This window comes from Coregonus lavaretus (assembly GCF_964263955.1).
Source record: "Coregonus lavaretus genome assembly, contig: HAP1_SCAFFOLD_4792, whole genome shotgun sequence".
NCBI lineage: Eukaryota > Metazoa > Chordata > Actinopteri > Salmoniformes > Salmonidae > Coregonus > Coregonus lavaretus.
In genome coordinates this window covers 17,501-32,500 of record NW_028156334.1, presented here as the reverse complement: position 1 = coordinate 32,500, position 15,000 = coordinate 17,501, and the positions used below count along the sequence as shown (strand labels likewise).

The window sequence follows — 15,000 nt, the reverse complement described above, 5'->3', positions numbered from 1 at the left end:
AGAGAGAGAGAGAGAGAGAGAGAGAGAGAGAAGCAGAGCAGAGAGAGAGAGAGAGAGAGAGAGAGAGAGAGAGAGAGAGAGAGAGAAGCAGAGGTAAGAGAGAGAGAGAGAGAGAGAGAGAGAGAGAGAGAGAGAGAGAGAGAGAGAGAGAGAGAGAGAGAGAGAGAGAGATGTGTGGTATCCATGAGCTTTAGCAGTACAGACATATGGGTGACAGTGGTCCGGGGTGATATCCATGAGGGGTGATATCCATGAGGGGTGATAGCCTAGGCTGTCTTTTGAGCAATAGCTCTAAGGTGAGGCCACATTAAAGAGAACGAGTGTACACTACTCTCATAGAGGTTAAAGAGAACGAGTGTACACTACTCTCATAGAGGTATCCTAAGAATGTGCACTAGCAGACTTTTTGTAAAGAAAAGCCAGATGATTAAGCCGTGTTCCTTCCAGCAGCCACATAAAGCTGTAAATACAGGAGAATAGGAGGAGTGACTCTGCCTACGTCCCAAATGGAAACATGTTCCCTACATAGTGCACTACTTTTGTATGGGCCATGTTCACATGTAGAGCACAGTATAAACAGAATAGGGTGCCATTTGGGAAGCACGCTCCCTCTCCTGTCAACACATTCGGCCACATGCTTCTCCTCTGCCTGCTGGGGCCTTGATTGACACTGTTATGATGTCGTAGTGTTTCGTTGCCGAGGTAACCCCCTTGGCTTCCCGCGGGGGGAGAGGGCGGGGCAGGGTGACTGTGCAGCAGGAGCCAGCTAAACAGAAGGGGACCGTGCCAGAGTCAACCAGCTATCCCAACACAACAATATACATGCTATAAACAGATACTCAGCACAGCAACCAGCCAACTGGCAGGAAGGAAGAGAGAGAGAGGGGGGAGGTGGGGGGAGAGAGAGAGATAAAGAGAGAGAGAGAGGGAGGTGGGGGGAGAGAGAGATAAAGAGAGAGAGAGGGGGAGGTGGGGGGGAGAGAGAGAGGGGGAGGTGGGGGGGAGAGAGAGAGGGGGAGGTGGGGGGGAGAGAGAGAGATATAAAGAGAGAGAGGGGGAGGTGGGAGGGAGAGAGAGATATAAAGAGAGAGAGGGGGAGGTGGGGGGAGAGAGCGATATAAAGAGAGAGAGAGGGGGAGGTGGGGGGGAGAGAGAGATATAAAGAGAGAGAGAGAGGGGGAGGTGGGGGGGAGAGAGAGAGATATAAAGAGAGAGAGAGAGGGGGAGGTGGGGGGGAGAGAGAGATAAAGAGAGAGAGAGGGGGAGGTGGGGGGGAGAGAGAGATAAAGAGAGAGAGAGGGGGAGGTGGGGGGGGAGAGAGAGAGATATAAAGAGAGAGAGAGGGGGAGGTGGGGGGAGAGAGATATATAAAGAGAGAGAGAGGGGGAGGTGGGGGGGAGAGAGAGATATAAAGAGAGAGAGAGGGGGAGGTGGGGGGGAGAGAGAGATATAAAGAGAGAGAGAGGGGGAGGTGGGGGGGAGAGAGATATATAAAGAGAGAGAGATGGGGAGGTGGGGGGAGAGAGAGAGATAAAGAGAGAGAGAGGGGGAGGTGGGGGGGAGAGAGAGATATAAAGAGAGAGAGAGGGGGAGGTGGGGGGGAGAGAGATATAAAGAGAGAGAGGGGGAGGTGGGGGGGAGAGAGAGATATAAAGAGAGAGAGAGGGGGTGGGGGGAGAGATAAAGAGAGAGAGAGGGGGAGGTGGGGGGGAGAGAGATATAAAGTGAGAGAGGGGGAGGTGTGGGGGAGAGAGAGATTTAAAGAGAGAGAGAGGGGAGGTGGGGGAGAGAGAGAGATAAAGAGAGAGAGAGGGGGAGGTGGGGGGAGAGAGATGTATAAAGAGAGAGGAGGGGGAGGTGGGGGGGAGAGAGAGAGATAAAGAGAGAGAGATAAAAGAGAGAGGAGGGGGAGGTGGGGGGAGAGAGAGATATATAAAGAGAGAGAGAGGGGAGGTGGGGGGAAGAGAGAGTATAAAGAGAGAGAGAGGGGGAGGTGGGGGGGAGAGAGAGATATAAAGAGAGAGAGAGGGGGGAGGTGGGGGGGAGAGAGAGATATAAAGAGAGAGAGAGGGGGAGGTAGGGGGGAGAGAGAGATATAGAGAGAGAGGGGGAGGTGGGGGGGAGAGAGAGATATAAAGAGAGAGAGAGGGGGGAGGTGGGGGGGAGAGAGAGATATAAAGAGAGAGAGAGGGGGAGGTAGGGGGGAGAGAGAGATATAGAGAGAGAGGGGGAGGTGGGGGGGGAGAGAGAGATATAAAGAGAGAGAGAGAGGGAGGTGGGGGAGAGAGAGAGATATAAAGAGAGAGAGAGGGGGAGGTGGGGGGGAGAGAGAGATATAAAGAGAGAGAGAGGGGGAGGTGGGGGGGAGAGAGATAAAGAGAGAGAGGGGGAGGTGGGGGGGAGAGAGATAAAGAGAGAGAGGGATAGAGAGATGGCTACTGCTATATCAATCCGCTAATACAGGACTAGTGAAGGCCCAGCACACTATTTTTATACCCCGTTTATACCTGGCCCTAACATGCCTCCTTCCTCCTGATCTTGACCACATCTTTGCAACTAGCACATAACGTTTTGAGAACCGGATGTATCTGTGAGCTTGGTGAGAGCCTGGTTGTCCTATAGTTATTTAGCATACAACCTTCCCACAACGTTCTGGGAATGGTGTAGGATAGTTGCTTGGCTTTAGAATATCCTCAGCACATTTAAGGAATATAAAAAATATTTAAAAAAACATAATTTTCTTAGAATTTCATTACTTTAACAGAACATTTCCTAAAAGTTCAAACAGGGTTACATTTAATTTCACATTGGGAATGTTCTCAAACAGTTCAGAGAATATTAAGGAACAACGTTCTTCTGTGGGAATTTCAATACTTTAGCATAACGTTTCCATGGTTCTATTTAAAGTAATGTTCTCTATTGTTTCGAGAACGTTAAGAAAACGTTCCATAAAAACCACAAGAAAACGTAGGTAACGGTCAGAGAACATTCTAAGAATGTTATTTAAAAACATTTACAAACCGTTCTCAGCATCAACAAAACTCTCTCTATCTTCTATCTTGTTAAGTGTGTTCATGTGTGTTGGCCGTTTGAATCTCACTGACGCTGTGCCACAATATCTGTGCTTGGAATTCAAAACAGTTAACCCTAAAATTGGCGAGCAGTGTTATTAAAAGTCTTATTGAAACGTTCTCAGAACATTATTTAATTACCTTAAAATAACCTACAATTTCCGTTCTCAGAACGTTAATAAAACCTCCCAGGAAAACTTTCAGGGAACCATAGTAGAACGTTCTCATTACCTCCCTGAAACCTAAAAATGTACGTTCCCAGAACCGGGAGAAATGTTCTCTTCCGTTCTCAGAACATTTTAAAAACGTTCAGTTTTACCGGTCAGGAAACTTTTTTGGATTCGTTCCCAGAACCAAAAAACGTACATTCCCACAACTTCCAAGGAACCAAATGTGCAAGCTGGGTTGTCTTTTTACAATCAAAATCAGAATGTGGACAAGATCAGGACAAAGGATGCATGTTACAACCAGGTATAAGTGTGGCTAGAGAGAGAGGGGGGAGAAAGAGAGAGAGAGAGAGAGAGAGAGAGAGGAGAGAGAGAGATAGAGAGAGAGAGAGAGAGAGAGAGAGAGAGAGAGAGAGAGAGAGAGAGAGAGAGAGAGAGAGAGAGAGAGAGAGAGACCTTTCTGTAGTGACAGGTTGATCTTACTATGAATAAATACCTGGGGCCGATACTGTCTAGGGCCCGGTTTCCTAAAAGCATCTTAAGGCTATGTTCATCGTTTAAACCATTGAGCACCAATAAGGTCGGGCACTGGAGGTTGGTGGCACCTTAATTGGGGAGGACTGGCTGGTGGTAACGTCTGGAGCAGAACGTGTGGAACGGTTTCAGATACACCAAACACATGGTTTCCATTTGCTCCGTTCCATTATTATGAGCCGTCCTCCCCTCACCAGCCTCCACTGGTCGCGCGAACCTGCCGGTTCAAAGTAGGGGAAAAAGCATCTACTTAATTTTTTCCGATAGAAATAACTGCATTATCCGTGCACTGTAATTGATCAATTAATACGAGCTATTGATAAGAGCTAGGTAAATTAGTAATCCGTTTGGAGGAGGGGATTGTAAATACACATAGTAATTCACCCTTCCCCAAGCCCCGCCCCCTTTGGTTACTGTTGCAACCTAAGACAACATTTTCCCAGGAAGCCCAAATCCCCATTCAACCACTGGCGAAATCCCCTCACAATAATCTCAAACTGTGTTTTTACTACACAATGAAATTAAACACAGACTACCCCTTGCTAATCAGGAAACTCTTGGGTATGTTGTGGTGGACTGTCATTACAATTGCTTCACGGGAACCTGGTCAAATGATGTTTGTGGTTTAGCTAGCCACTGAATGGCTCTGAATTCACTGTCAGCATGCAGTCAAAGCTATAACCACGTTTGGAGCTAACTAGCGCTCTCAAATGGTATCCTGATGTCGACAGCAGATGGGAGTTGTATTCATAACATTGGTAACTTAAGCTAGCTAACATACATTTTTGAGAAGTGGCTAGCTAGCTAGCGTTAGCAACATTTGGTGGTCAATGAGAAAGAGCTAGCTACCCAGCTGAGCTAGCAAACAATGTAACAAAAGTATAATTTAGGATTTGAAAAATACTCCATCAACAGGCTATGCATTGCAGGAATCACAGTAGCAAGTACTCTTGGTGCACTGTTAAATGATTTAGCTATTGAACAAAACAAAAATTGAATGAAAACTCTGTTTTTGCCATATCCCTCACTGGCTCTCGTGGGATTTAAACGGGAGCTTTCCTTATGATCCATGGAGACCAACGTTAAACCAGTCATATGGAAGCAAACTGAAAATCATATCAACATGAGTCATGCGCACTAGTTAGACACAGCTGTAGAGGGCCGTTACGCATAACATTTTTGTCATTTAGCAGACGCTCTTATCCAGAGCGACTTACAGGAGCAATTAGGGTTAAGTGCCTTGCTCAAGGGCACATCGACAGATTTTTCACCTAGTCGGCTCAGGGATTAGAACCAGCGACCTTTCGGTTACTGGCACTACGCTCTTAACCACTAAGCTACCTGCCGCCCCGTTAGGGTCCGATTCAGACTTACTGTATGAAATGCACACCTTTCCTACGCACTTCTCAGTAGTTGGTATTCAAACTTACCTTATGCAGGTGCTTAACGGGCTTTGCAGGCGTAGTTCCCCTGTGTGTGCTGAATACATTTTAATCAACCACTGAAAACCCTCCCACTTGCTGGCCAACAGATCTTCTCATGGAGTTTGCATTCAATAGGGTTTTCAGTACATTTATCTAAAGTCATCCCTTTAAATACAGTGCACCTTTCATTAGAATTTAGTTGACAGACTCACTAGAATACATAGAGAGAATGGTTTCAGAATATAGGGATCAATGAAAGACAGCCATCTTGGTGACTGTTATTGTAGGCTATAGAGGCAACAAGTTGAAGAAATAGACAGCCATCTTGGTGACTGTTATTGTAGGCTATAGAGGCAACACGTTGAAGAAATAGACAGCCATCTTGGTGACTGTTATTTTAGGCTATAGAGGCAACAAATTGACGAAATAGACAGGTAATCGTATTACTCACGTTGTTGCATGTTTTTGGAGGAGCATGCTGAGAAACAGATTCAACCTTATTAACTCTTGATTCATCCTTAAAAAACGTTGACCTTGGCCTTGTTGTGTTGGTTAAGGCTGATAGTTCTGTTGTCCTGCAGCTCTGACATGGATCAGTATATTTTGTGTGTGTTGGATGCTTTTTCCACTTGGAACCGCCAGTTTTGCTCAACCTTATTCGTGGTTTCATCGCGCGTAAAGGTGGTGGAATTATGAGGGAATGAAGGGCTCTATTCAATCCGCATCGTGGAAGTTCAGCTTTACAGCGTGATTGAAATTTAAAGGCAGCTTTCCCGCTTTAATGGAGACTGCATTCACAGTAAACGCGGCATATGTCGGCTCAATCGGAAATGACCTTTACATTTCTATGACAGAATCTGTAAAGCTTCAGCTTTCCACATTGAATATAGCCCCTAAGTCAAGGTCAGAATATGGCCTGCAGACAGACACACCTCAGACACACCTTCATTTCTTTGATCTTCACCCCAAACGAATAGTGGGTGAACAGCATGCTCTTCTCATGCTTAAACTCAAGGTCAGAATACACGTAGAGAGAAAAGTGCATAAAAAGGGAATTAGGTTCCATTTACGTGCGCTGAACTCGGGTCGGAATTCCCCCCAACTGTTCAGTTGAAAACTACAGGTTCTATTCAATCCAGGAGTGGATTGGCCATCTGGCAATTCTGGCAAATGCCAGATGGGCTTGACCAGTTTTTAGTTGGTTGGGCTGGTCGAAATTGACCCACAAAAACATATTTTTTTTATATAAAAATAAAACAATGAAAACGGTGACATGGCCGGCCCATTTTGTCCCCCCCTGCCAAGATGTTTTCTGATTGGCTGAGCTGAGGTCACATTCAAAGTGATACGCGGGATCAGCAAAGACACCTGCTCTGACTCAGTCATCAGTTACACAGCCAAGATAATGGATCGTAAAGAACAGAAAGGGGGCCTATAAATGTAGAAAAAGCAACGTTCTACATTGTCACCTCAATCAAAACGTTCTATTTTCTGGGCGGCTAAAACCATGATTTGGCCAAACCGTAAAGTGCATTATCCTCAGGATCCTTGTAATGAAAGTGTCTACCCGGCCCCTGTGCCTGTGCCCTCGACTGGGGCCTGCTGCTGTGATGAGCGAGCCACTCTCCTCTCCCCCCATGAGCTCGAGAGAAAAGTAGCGTCCTGATCGTATATATATAATTTCAAAATGCAATCGCAGGAAAAACACAGCTTTGGAAGCTTGGCCCCTTGTCCCTGTTGAAGAGAGGATTTGTATTTCTGAACTTTCACTATTCAGCTGAATAAAACACACCGGCCATAGGTCTAATATGTCTGATGAGTAGTAGGCTACATTACATTTACTGTGAATACATGGCTACTAGCAGTGGGTATTATATATAGAGTTGACGATCTACTTCACGTGTTTGGAGTTTCCACTTCCTCAGGTGTTGAACCCCAATCTGAGGCTGCTGAGGGGAGGACGGCTCATAATAATGTCTGGAACGGAGCGAATGGAACGGCATCAAACACATGGAAACCATGGAAACCGAAGTATTCAGACCCCTTGACTTTTTTCCACATTTTATTATGTTACAGCCTTATTCTAAAATCGATTAAATTATTTTATTCCCCTCATCAATCTACACACAATACCCCATAATGACAAAGCGAAAACAGGTTTCTAGGAAATATTACATTTACATAAGTATTCAGACCCTTTACTCAGTACTTTGTTGAAGCGCCTTTGGCAGCGATTACAGCCTCCAGTCTTCTTGGGTATGACGCGACAAGCTTGGCACACCTGTATTTGGGGAGTTTCTCCCATTCTTCTCTGCAGATCCTCTCAAGCTCTGTCAGGTTGGATGGGGAGCATCACTGCACAGCTATTTTCAGGTCTCTCCAGAGATGTTAGATCGGGTTCAAGTCCGGGCTCTGGCTGGGCCACTCAAGGACATTCAGAGACTTGTCCAAAGCCACTCCTGCGTTGTCTTGGCTGTGTGCTTAGGGTCATTGTCCTGTTGGAAGGTGAACATTCACCCCAGTCTGAGGTCCTGAGCGCTCTGGAGCAGGTTTTCTTCAAGGATCTCTCTGTACTTTGCTCTGTTCATCTTTCCCTTGATCCTGACTAGTCTCCCAGTCCCTGCCGCTGAAAAACATCCCCACAGCATGATGTTGCCACTACCATGCTTCACCGTAGGAATGGTGCCAGGTTTCCTCCAGACGTGACGCATGGCATTCAGGCCAAAGAGTTCAATCTTGGTTTCATCAGACCAGAGAATCTTGTTTTAGGTGCCTTTTGGCAAACTCCAAGCTGGCTGTCATGTGCCTTTTACTGAGGAGAAAGTTCTCCCATCTCTACAGAGGAACTCTAGAGCTCTGTCAGAGTGACCATCCGGTTCTTGGTCACCTCCCTGACCAAGGCCCTTCTCCCCCAATTGCTCAGTTTGGCTGGGCGGCCAGCTCAAGGAAGAGTCTTGGTGGTTCCAAACTTCTTCCATTTAAGAATGATGGAGGCCACTGTGTTCTTGGGGACCTTCAATGCTGCAGACATGTTTTGGTACCCTTCCCCAGATCTGTGCCTCGACACAATCCTGTCTCGGTGCTCTACGGACAATTCCTTTGACCTCATGGCTTGGATTTTGCTCTGACATGCAGTGTGGGACCTTATATAGACAGGTGTGTGCCTTTCCAAATCATGTCCAATCAATTGAATTTACCACAGGTGGACTCCAATCAAGTTGTAGGAACATCTCAAGGATGATCAATGGAAACAGGATGCACCTGAGCTCAATTTCGAGTCTCATAGCAAATACTTATGTAAATAAGGTATTTCTGTTTTTTTGCCAACATTTCTAAAAAACAGTTTTCGCTTCGTCATTATGGGGTATTGTGTGTGGATTGATGAGGAAAAACATTAATTTAATCCATTTTAGAATAAGGCTGTAACGTAACAAAATTTGGAAAAAGGGAAGGGGTCTGAATACTTTCCGAATGCACTGTTTCTGATACCATTCCACCTATTCCGCTCCAGCTATTACTACGAGCCCGTCCTCCCCAATTAAGGTGCCACCAGCCTCCCGTGGTGTACATAAATATGAATGTAATTCAACTATATTGAACAAAAACAAATTCTGAAGTCCTATTTTGACAGTAAAATATAGCAACTATAGTCTAATTGTCAACCCAAAATTCATGACAATCAGTGGATTAGGTTGCACATCAAAATATCTTGAATCATGCATTCCTGCTTGGACGTGTTTGATGAAACAACTTATTTCTTGAATAATTTAATAATTTGTTTATGACGGCTGTGATGTTCTAATGTACTTGTTATTGTATCATGTGGTCCTCTGTAGCTCAATTGGTAGAGCACGGCGCTTGTAACGCCAGGGCAGTGGGTTCGATCCCCGGGACCACCCATACGTAAAAATGTATGCGCACATGACTGTAAGTCGCTTTGGATAAAAGCGTCTGCTAAATGGCATATTATTATTATTAGTATCTTGCAGTTTTATATTTCATTTGATGTCCTCAGGGCACCATTTGAAAAAGAGACCCTGGTCTCAATTGTGCTCCCCTGATTAAAGAAAAGTTCATAAGAAGGTCCTGTTTATTATTGTGGGCATGAAGAAGTGATCAGTAGTGAAGTAGTTAACAGTAGTGATTCAGTGATCAGTAATGAAGAAGTGATCAGTAGAACAACTTGAGCTGCTTCAAAGGCTGCATCCCAAATGGCACCCTATTCCCTATTTAGTGCACTACTTTAGACCAGAACCCATAGTGCACTATAAAGGGAATAGGACTCTGTTCCAAAATTGGTGCACTATATCGGGAATAGGGTGCCATTAGGGACTCACCGGTAGACTCTTCTCCATAGGTCGGCTGAAAGAGAACAGCTCAGCATGTGGGAGTGTGTAACTAGGCAACAGACAGGCAGGCAGACAGACAGGCAGACAGACAGGCAGACAGACAGACAGACAGACAGACAGATATACAGACAGACAAACAGACAGGCAGGCAGTAGTGCTGAGCGATTAGTGCTTTTTGAGGTAGGTTCGGTTTCGGTTCGATTAATAAAAAGAATCATGGTTTTCGATTTCAATAATTTTTTAAAATTTGAAATGCACTATGCATTATGTGGGTTGAATGCTGAACAACACAGAATAAAACAATTAGTAAAAGTCCCCTGATGGTAGTGACTGCCCATTACTGCCCAGTCCCATGATGGTAGTGACTGCCCAGTACTGCCCAGTCCCCTGATGGTAGTGACTGCCCATTACTGCCCAGTCCCCTGATGGTAGTGACTGCCCATTACTGCCCAGTCCCATGATGGTAGTGACTGCCCAGTACTGCCCAGTCCCCTGATGGTAGTGACTGCCCAGTACTGCCCAGTCCCCTGATGGTAGTGACTGCCCAGTACTGCTGATCCCTTACTAAGGTAGCCTAGCGGTTAAGAGCGCTGGGCCAGTAACAGAAAGGTCGCTGGTTCGAATCCCACGCTCTGGATAATAGCGTCTGCTAAATGACTAAAATGTAAATAATTCATTCAGATTACTTTAATAAAATATTTCAGTTGTTGTGTATATTACATTTGTTTTATTCGACGACTTTATTAATTCATTCCAAGTCGTCATCTCATCTCTACAGAGCAGCTGCCTACGCTGTCTGACTAAATCACTATTTTAGTAGTTCTTCAAAGTAAATAAGGCAGACTTTTATGACTGCTGAATACCAACGATGAGTCACTTTGATAATATATTTTCAGGTAGAGATGCCTCAAAGCTCTCTACCACTCTCCATTATGTATTATTCTGGCTCTTCTCTCTTCTGTCTGCCCCACGCTAACCTGACTACATGGTCATTGTAGTTCATTACCATGTTTTCCGCGCTATATTTATGTAGAATATTGGCCTGTTGGAAACTACAACTCCCTACTACATCGGACAGTTCGGGCTTGATCTTGATTCATCTCTGCGCAACGTGCGTATTGAACTCACAGAAGAAAACAAATATCTATACTGAACAAAAATATAAACACAACATGCAACAATTTCAACGATTTTACTGAGTCACAGTTCAAGGAAATCAGCAAATATAAATAAATTCATTTGGCCCTAATCTATGGACTTTACATGACTGGGCAGGGGCACAGCCATGGGTGGGCCTGGGTGGGCATAGGCCCACCCACTTGGCAGCCAGGCCCAGCCAGGCCCAGCCAATCAGAATGAGTTTTTCCCCCACAAAATAGCTTTATTACAGACATAAATACTCCTCAGGTTTATCAGCTGTCCGGGTGGCTGGTGTCAGATGATCCCGCAGGTGAAGAAGCCGGATGTGGAGGTCCTGGGCTGGCGTGGAAACACGTGGTCTGCGGTTGTGATTCCGGTTGGACGTACTGCCAAATTCTTTTAAACGACGTTGGATACGGCTTATGTTAGAGAAATTAACATTACATTCTCTGGCCCTCAAAACTTGAGACATCTGTGGCATTGTGTTGTGTGACAAAACGGCACATTTTAGAGTGGCCTTTTATTGTCCCCAGCACAAGGTGCACCTGTGTAATGATCATGCTGTTTAATCAGCTTCTTGATATGCCACACCTGTCAGGTGGATGGATTATCTTGGCAAAGAAGAAATGCTCACTAACAGGGATGTAAACAAATTTCTGCACAAAATTTGAGAGAAATAAGCTTTTTGTGCGTATGGAACATTTCTGGGATCTTTTAGCTCCTGAAACATGGGACCAACACTTTACATGTTGCGTTTATATTTCTATTCAGTATAAATGGAATTAAAATAATTGAACCGATGTCATCAATTAGTTGTTTAAAAAACTAAAAAATAACAAACATTTTGGTTAATGCTCAGCACTAGCAGACAGCCAGACAGACAGACAGGCAGGCAGGCAGACAGACAGACAGGCAGACAGGCAGGCAGACAGAAAGGCGGTCACCATAGCAGTCAGATGGGTATGCAATAAACAAACTAAAAGACTCACGTAAAAAACATACCAACACGATAAATGGTGTTTCCATGAAAAAGTAATAAAAAATGAAGGTTAACAGGTAACATTTGGTTACAAAGTGTAGACCTGGGAAGGCATAAAGTAAAGGTATCTTACTTCCAGTACAAATCACCAAGGGTTCTTCATTCAGAAATACCTCTCAATAGGAATAAATACTAAAAGCTGTGTGTTTTTTTTCCATTATGAGAAACAATATGTTGAGCAATGCTCCAGAATAGATCAAGTGATTATTAAACCAGAAGACGTGAACACAGGTAACATATAGCATTGTGGGGGTTATAATCACATTTACATACATTTTAGTCATTTAGCAGACGCTCTTATCCAGAGCGACTTACAGGAGCAATTAGGGTTAAGTGCCTTGCTCAAGGGCACATCGACAGATTTTTCACCTAGTCAGCTCGGGGATTAGAACCAGCGACCTTTCGGTTACTGGCACAACGCTCTTAACCACTAAGCTACCTGCCGCCCCCCCCCCCCCATAATCATATAGGATGCGTTCCAAATGGCACACTATTTAGCTATATGGGCCATTGGTCAAAAGTAGTGCACTAGATAGGAAACAGGGTGCCATTGAGGACGTAGTCATAGTTGAATAGTGGAGACTGTGGTAGTAAGACACTGCCAGCCAGAACAGAACAGACAGTCCCCTCCATTCTGTTCTGCTGAGTTAGTTAGTTAGTTTGCATAGGTTGTGTCAACACTCAATGCTCCATCAGGGATTGTCTCTCTCTGTATCAAAAGCAGTGTATCCTAGTCATCAAGGTAGCAATGTGACAGTCAGCCAGCCAGTCAATCAGACAGCCAGCCAGCCAGTCAATCAGACAGACAGCCAGTCAATCAGACAGACAGCCAGTCAATCAGACAGCCAGTTAGTCAGCCAGCCAGCCAGCCAGTAAGACAGTCAGTTACACAGCCAGCCAGCCAGCCAGCCAGCCAGCCAGTAAGACAGCCAGCCAGTAAGACAGCTAGCCAGCCAGCCAGTAAGACAGCCAGCCAGTTACACAGCCAGCCAGCCAGCCAGCCAGCCAGCCAGACAGCCAGTCAGTTACACAGCCAGCCCTCCAGAACCAGGACCCAGTGGTGGGCCCAGCCCAGGGTGCAGTGGTCGATCCTGGGGGAGCTAGTCTAGGCCAGTGGGGTACCTGCCCTGGAGCTGGGCCCAGGACCAGACTGCTCCAGGCCTCTCCTGATGGCCTGCCTGCTGCTGTGTTTGTCCTCCCGGTGCTCGGCTCCCCCCGGCTGCCCACTACTCCTACTAACATACACCGTAGGAGGCTGGGCGGCCATCTCAAACCTCTGCTCCCCCCCTCCCCACGTCCTGCTGCTGTGTGTGGAGGCCTTCCTCTTGGTCCGGGGCTGGGGCTGGGGCGAGGGATGGGCTTGGACTGCAGGCAGCAGTAGAGAGCGTTGAGAAGACGATCCAGCAGCAGCGGTCGAGGCGGTCGTACCCATAGACGTCCCGGCCATGGCGGATGTGCCCAGTCGTGCCAGCGCCACGGGGATCTCCTCCAGGGACTCTGCAGAGTCAGAGTGATACTCAGCAGGGGGCCCGGCGGGCAGCACGGGGCCAGACTGGAGGGAGGCCCGGAGGGGGAAGGCAGGGAAGGGGAGGTGCTGGCTCAGGGAGCTGGACAGGTGGGACACGGACGTGGGGACTGGAATTACACTGCAGGGGTCTACTGGAGAACAGGAGAAGAGAGGAGAAGAGAGAAGGAGAGGAGGAGGACAGAGAGGAGAGGAGGAGGACAGGAAAGGGACAGACATTCACATCACAGAGCTGCTACTCAATGTACATGACCATAGAAATAGAATCAATAGAACAGGTTTCCAACCTCTCACCATGGCGATTTGACCGGTAAACTCAACTCATGGGTACACAAAAAATGGCTGTCCAGTCAACCCATTATGGCATCGTTGACTTGAATGAGGAAGCCTGTTCTACTCATTCTAGTTCTGTAGTGTGACCCCGTTATAATGCCTTAGAATCCTCTCATAATGACTGGGACTAAATAACAGCCAGTTTGAGACTGTTGACAATTCTATACATAGAGAGAGAGAGACAACATATGAAGCCTTGCTATAAGACATTATAAAGGCTCATACATGCTTATAACAAGTTGTTTTGTGTGTGGTGTGTATTACTATCGTCGTGGATACCTGATTTACCCACAAGTCCCCACAAAGATAGTAAAACAAGGAAGATTCTCCCTTCTGGAGACATTTCCCAGGTCCCTACGAGGACAAAGGCTATTTTAGGGTTAGGGGTTACAATTAGGGTTAGGGGTTACAATTAGGGTTAGGGGTTAAGGTTAGGGTTAGGGGTTAAGGTTAGGGTTAAGTTAACAATGAGGGTTAGGTTTAGGGGTTAAGGTTAGGTTTACAATTAGGGTTAGAGGTTAATCCATAAGAGTCTAAACCCTATGGGGGGGGGGGGGGGGGGGGGGTTCTACTAAGCTATATGGAATTGTTTTAAGAAGGTCACACCAAGGATCATTTTGCTATTTGATTTCCAATTTTAAGACCCCTTGAAGTACCCCCCCCCCAAAATATAATAATTTGGCCTTACTGCTATTAAACCATACAAACATATGGAACAACAGATTCACTACATGAAACAACAGATAGTCCCCCCAAAAAAAATCTAAAGAAAGTTTGTTCTGAAATGTTTATCTTATATCTGAGAGATATAAGCAAGACCAGGAAACTTTTTTTTTTATACATTTTTTTGACATGTATTTAACCCCTTATTTTTGGCACTAAACAGTCTCCATACAGTGAGGGGAAAAAGTATTTGATCCCCTGCTGATTTTGTACGTTTTCCCACAGACAAAGACATGATCAGTCTATCATTTTAATGGTAGGTTTATTTGAACAGTGAGAGACAGAATAACAACAAAGAAATCCAGAAAAACGCATGTCAAAAATGTTATAAATTGATTTGCATTTTAATGAGGGAAATAAGTATTTGACCCCCTCTCAATCAGAAAGATTTCTGGCTCCCAGGTGTCTTTTATACAGGTAACGAGCTGAGATTAGGAGCACACTCTTAAAGGGAGTGCTCCTAATCTCAGTTTGTTACCTGTATAAAAGACACCTGTCCACAGAAGCAATCAATCAATCAGATTCCAAACTCTCCACCATGGCCAAGACCAAAGAGCTCTCCAAGGATGTCAGGGACACGATTGTAGACCTACACAAGGCTGGAATGGGCTACAAAACCATCGCCAAGCAGCTTGGTGAGAAGGTGACTACAGTTGGTGCGATTATTCGCAAATGGGGAGAAACACAAAATAACT

At 45.6% G+C, this 15,000-nt stretch overlaps 1 protein-coding gene across 1 annotated transcript in view; it reads right to left on the bottom strand.

Moving 5' to 3' along the window:
• Positions 1-12,829: 12,829 nt before the first annotated feature.
• The window catches only part of LOC311126453 (palmitoyltransferase ZDHHC1-like), a gene marked incomplete at both ends in the record, with an annotated part of 12,607 nt that continues 10,436 nt past the window's right edge, over positions 12,830-15,000 (bottom strand). The window contains one exon of the mRNA XM_084200448.1: positions 12,830-13,383. Within this exon, the coding sequence (XP_084056574.1) occupies positions 12,830-13,383 (554 nt within the window). The remainder of the gene's footprint in view (positions 13,384-15,000) is intronic.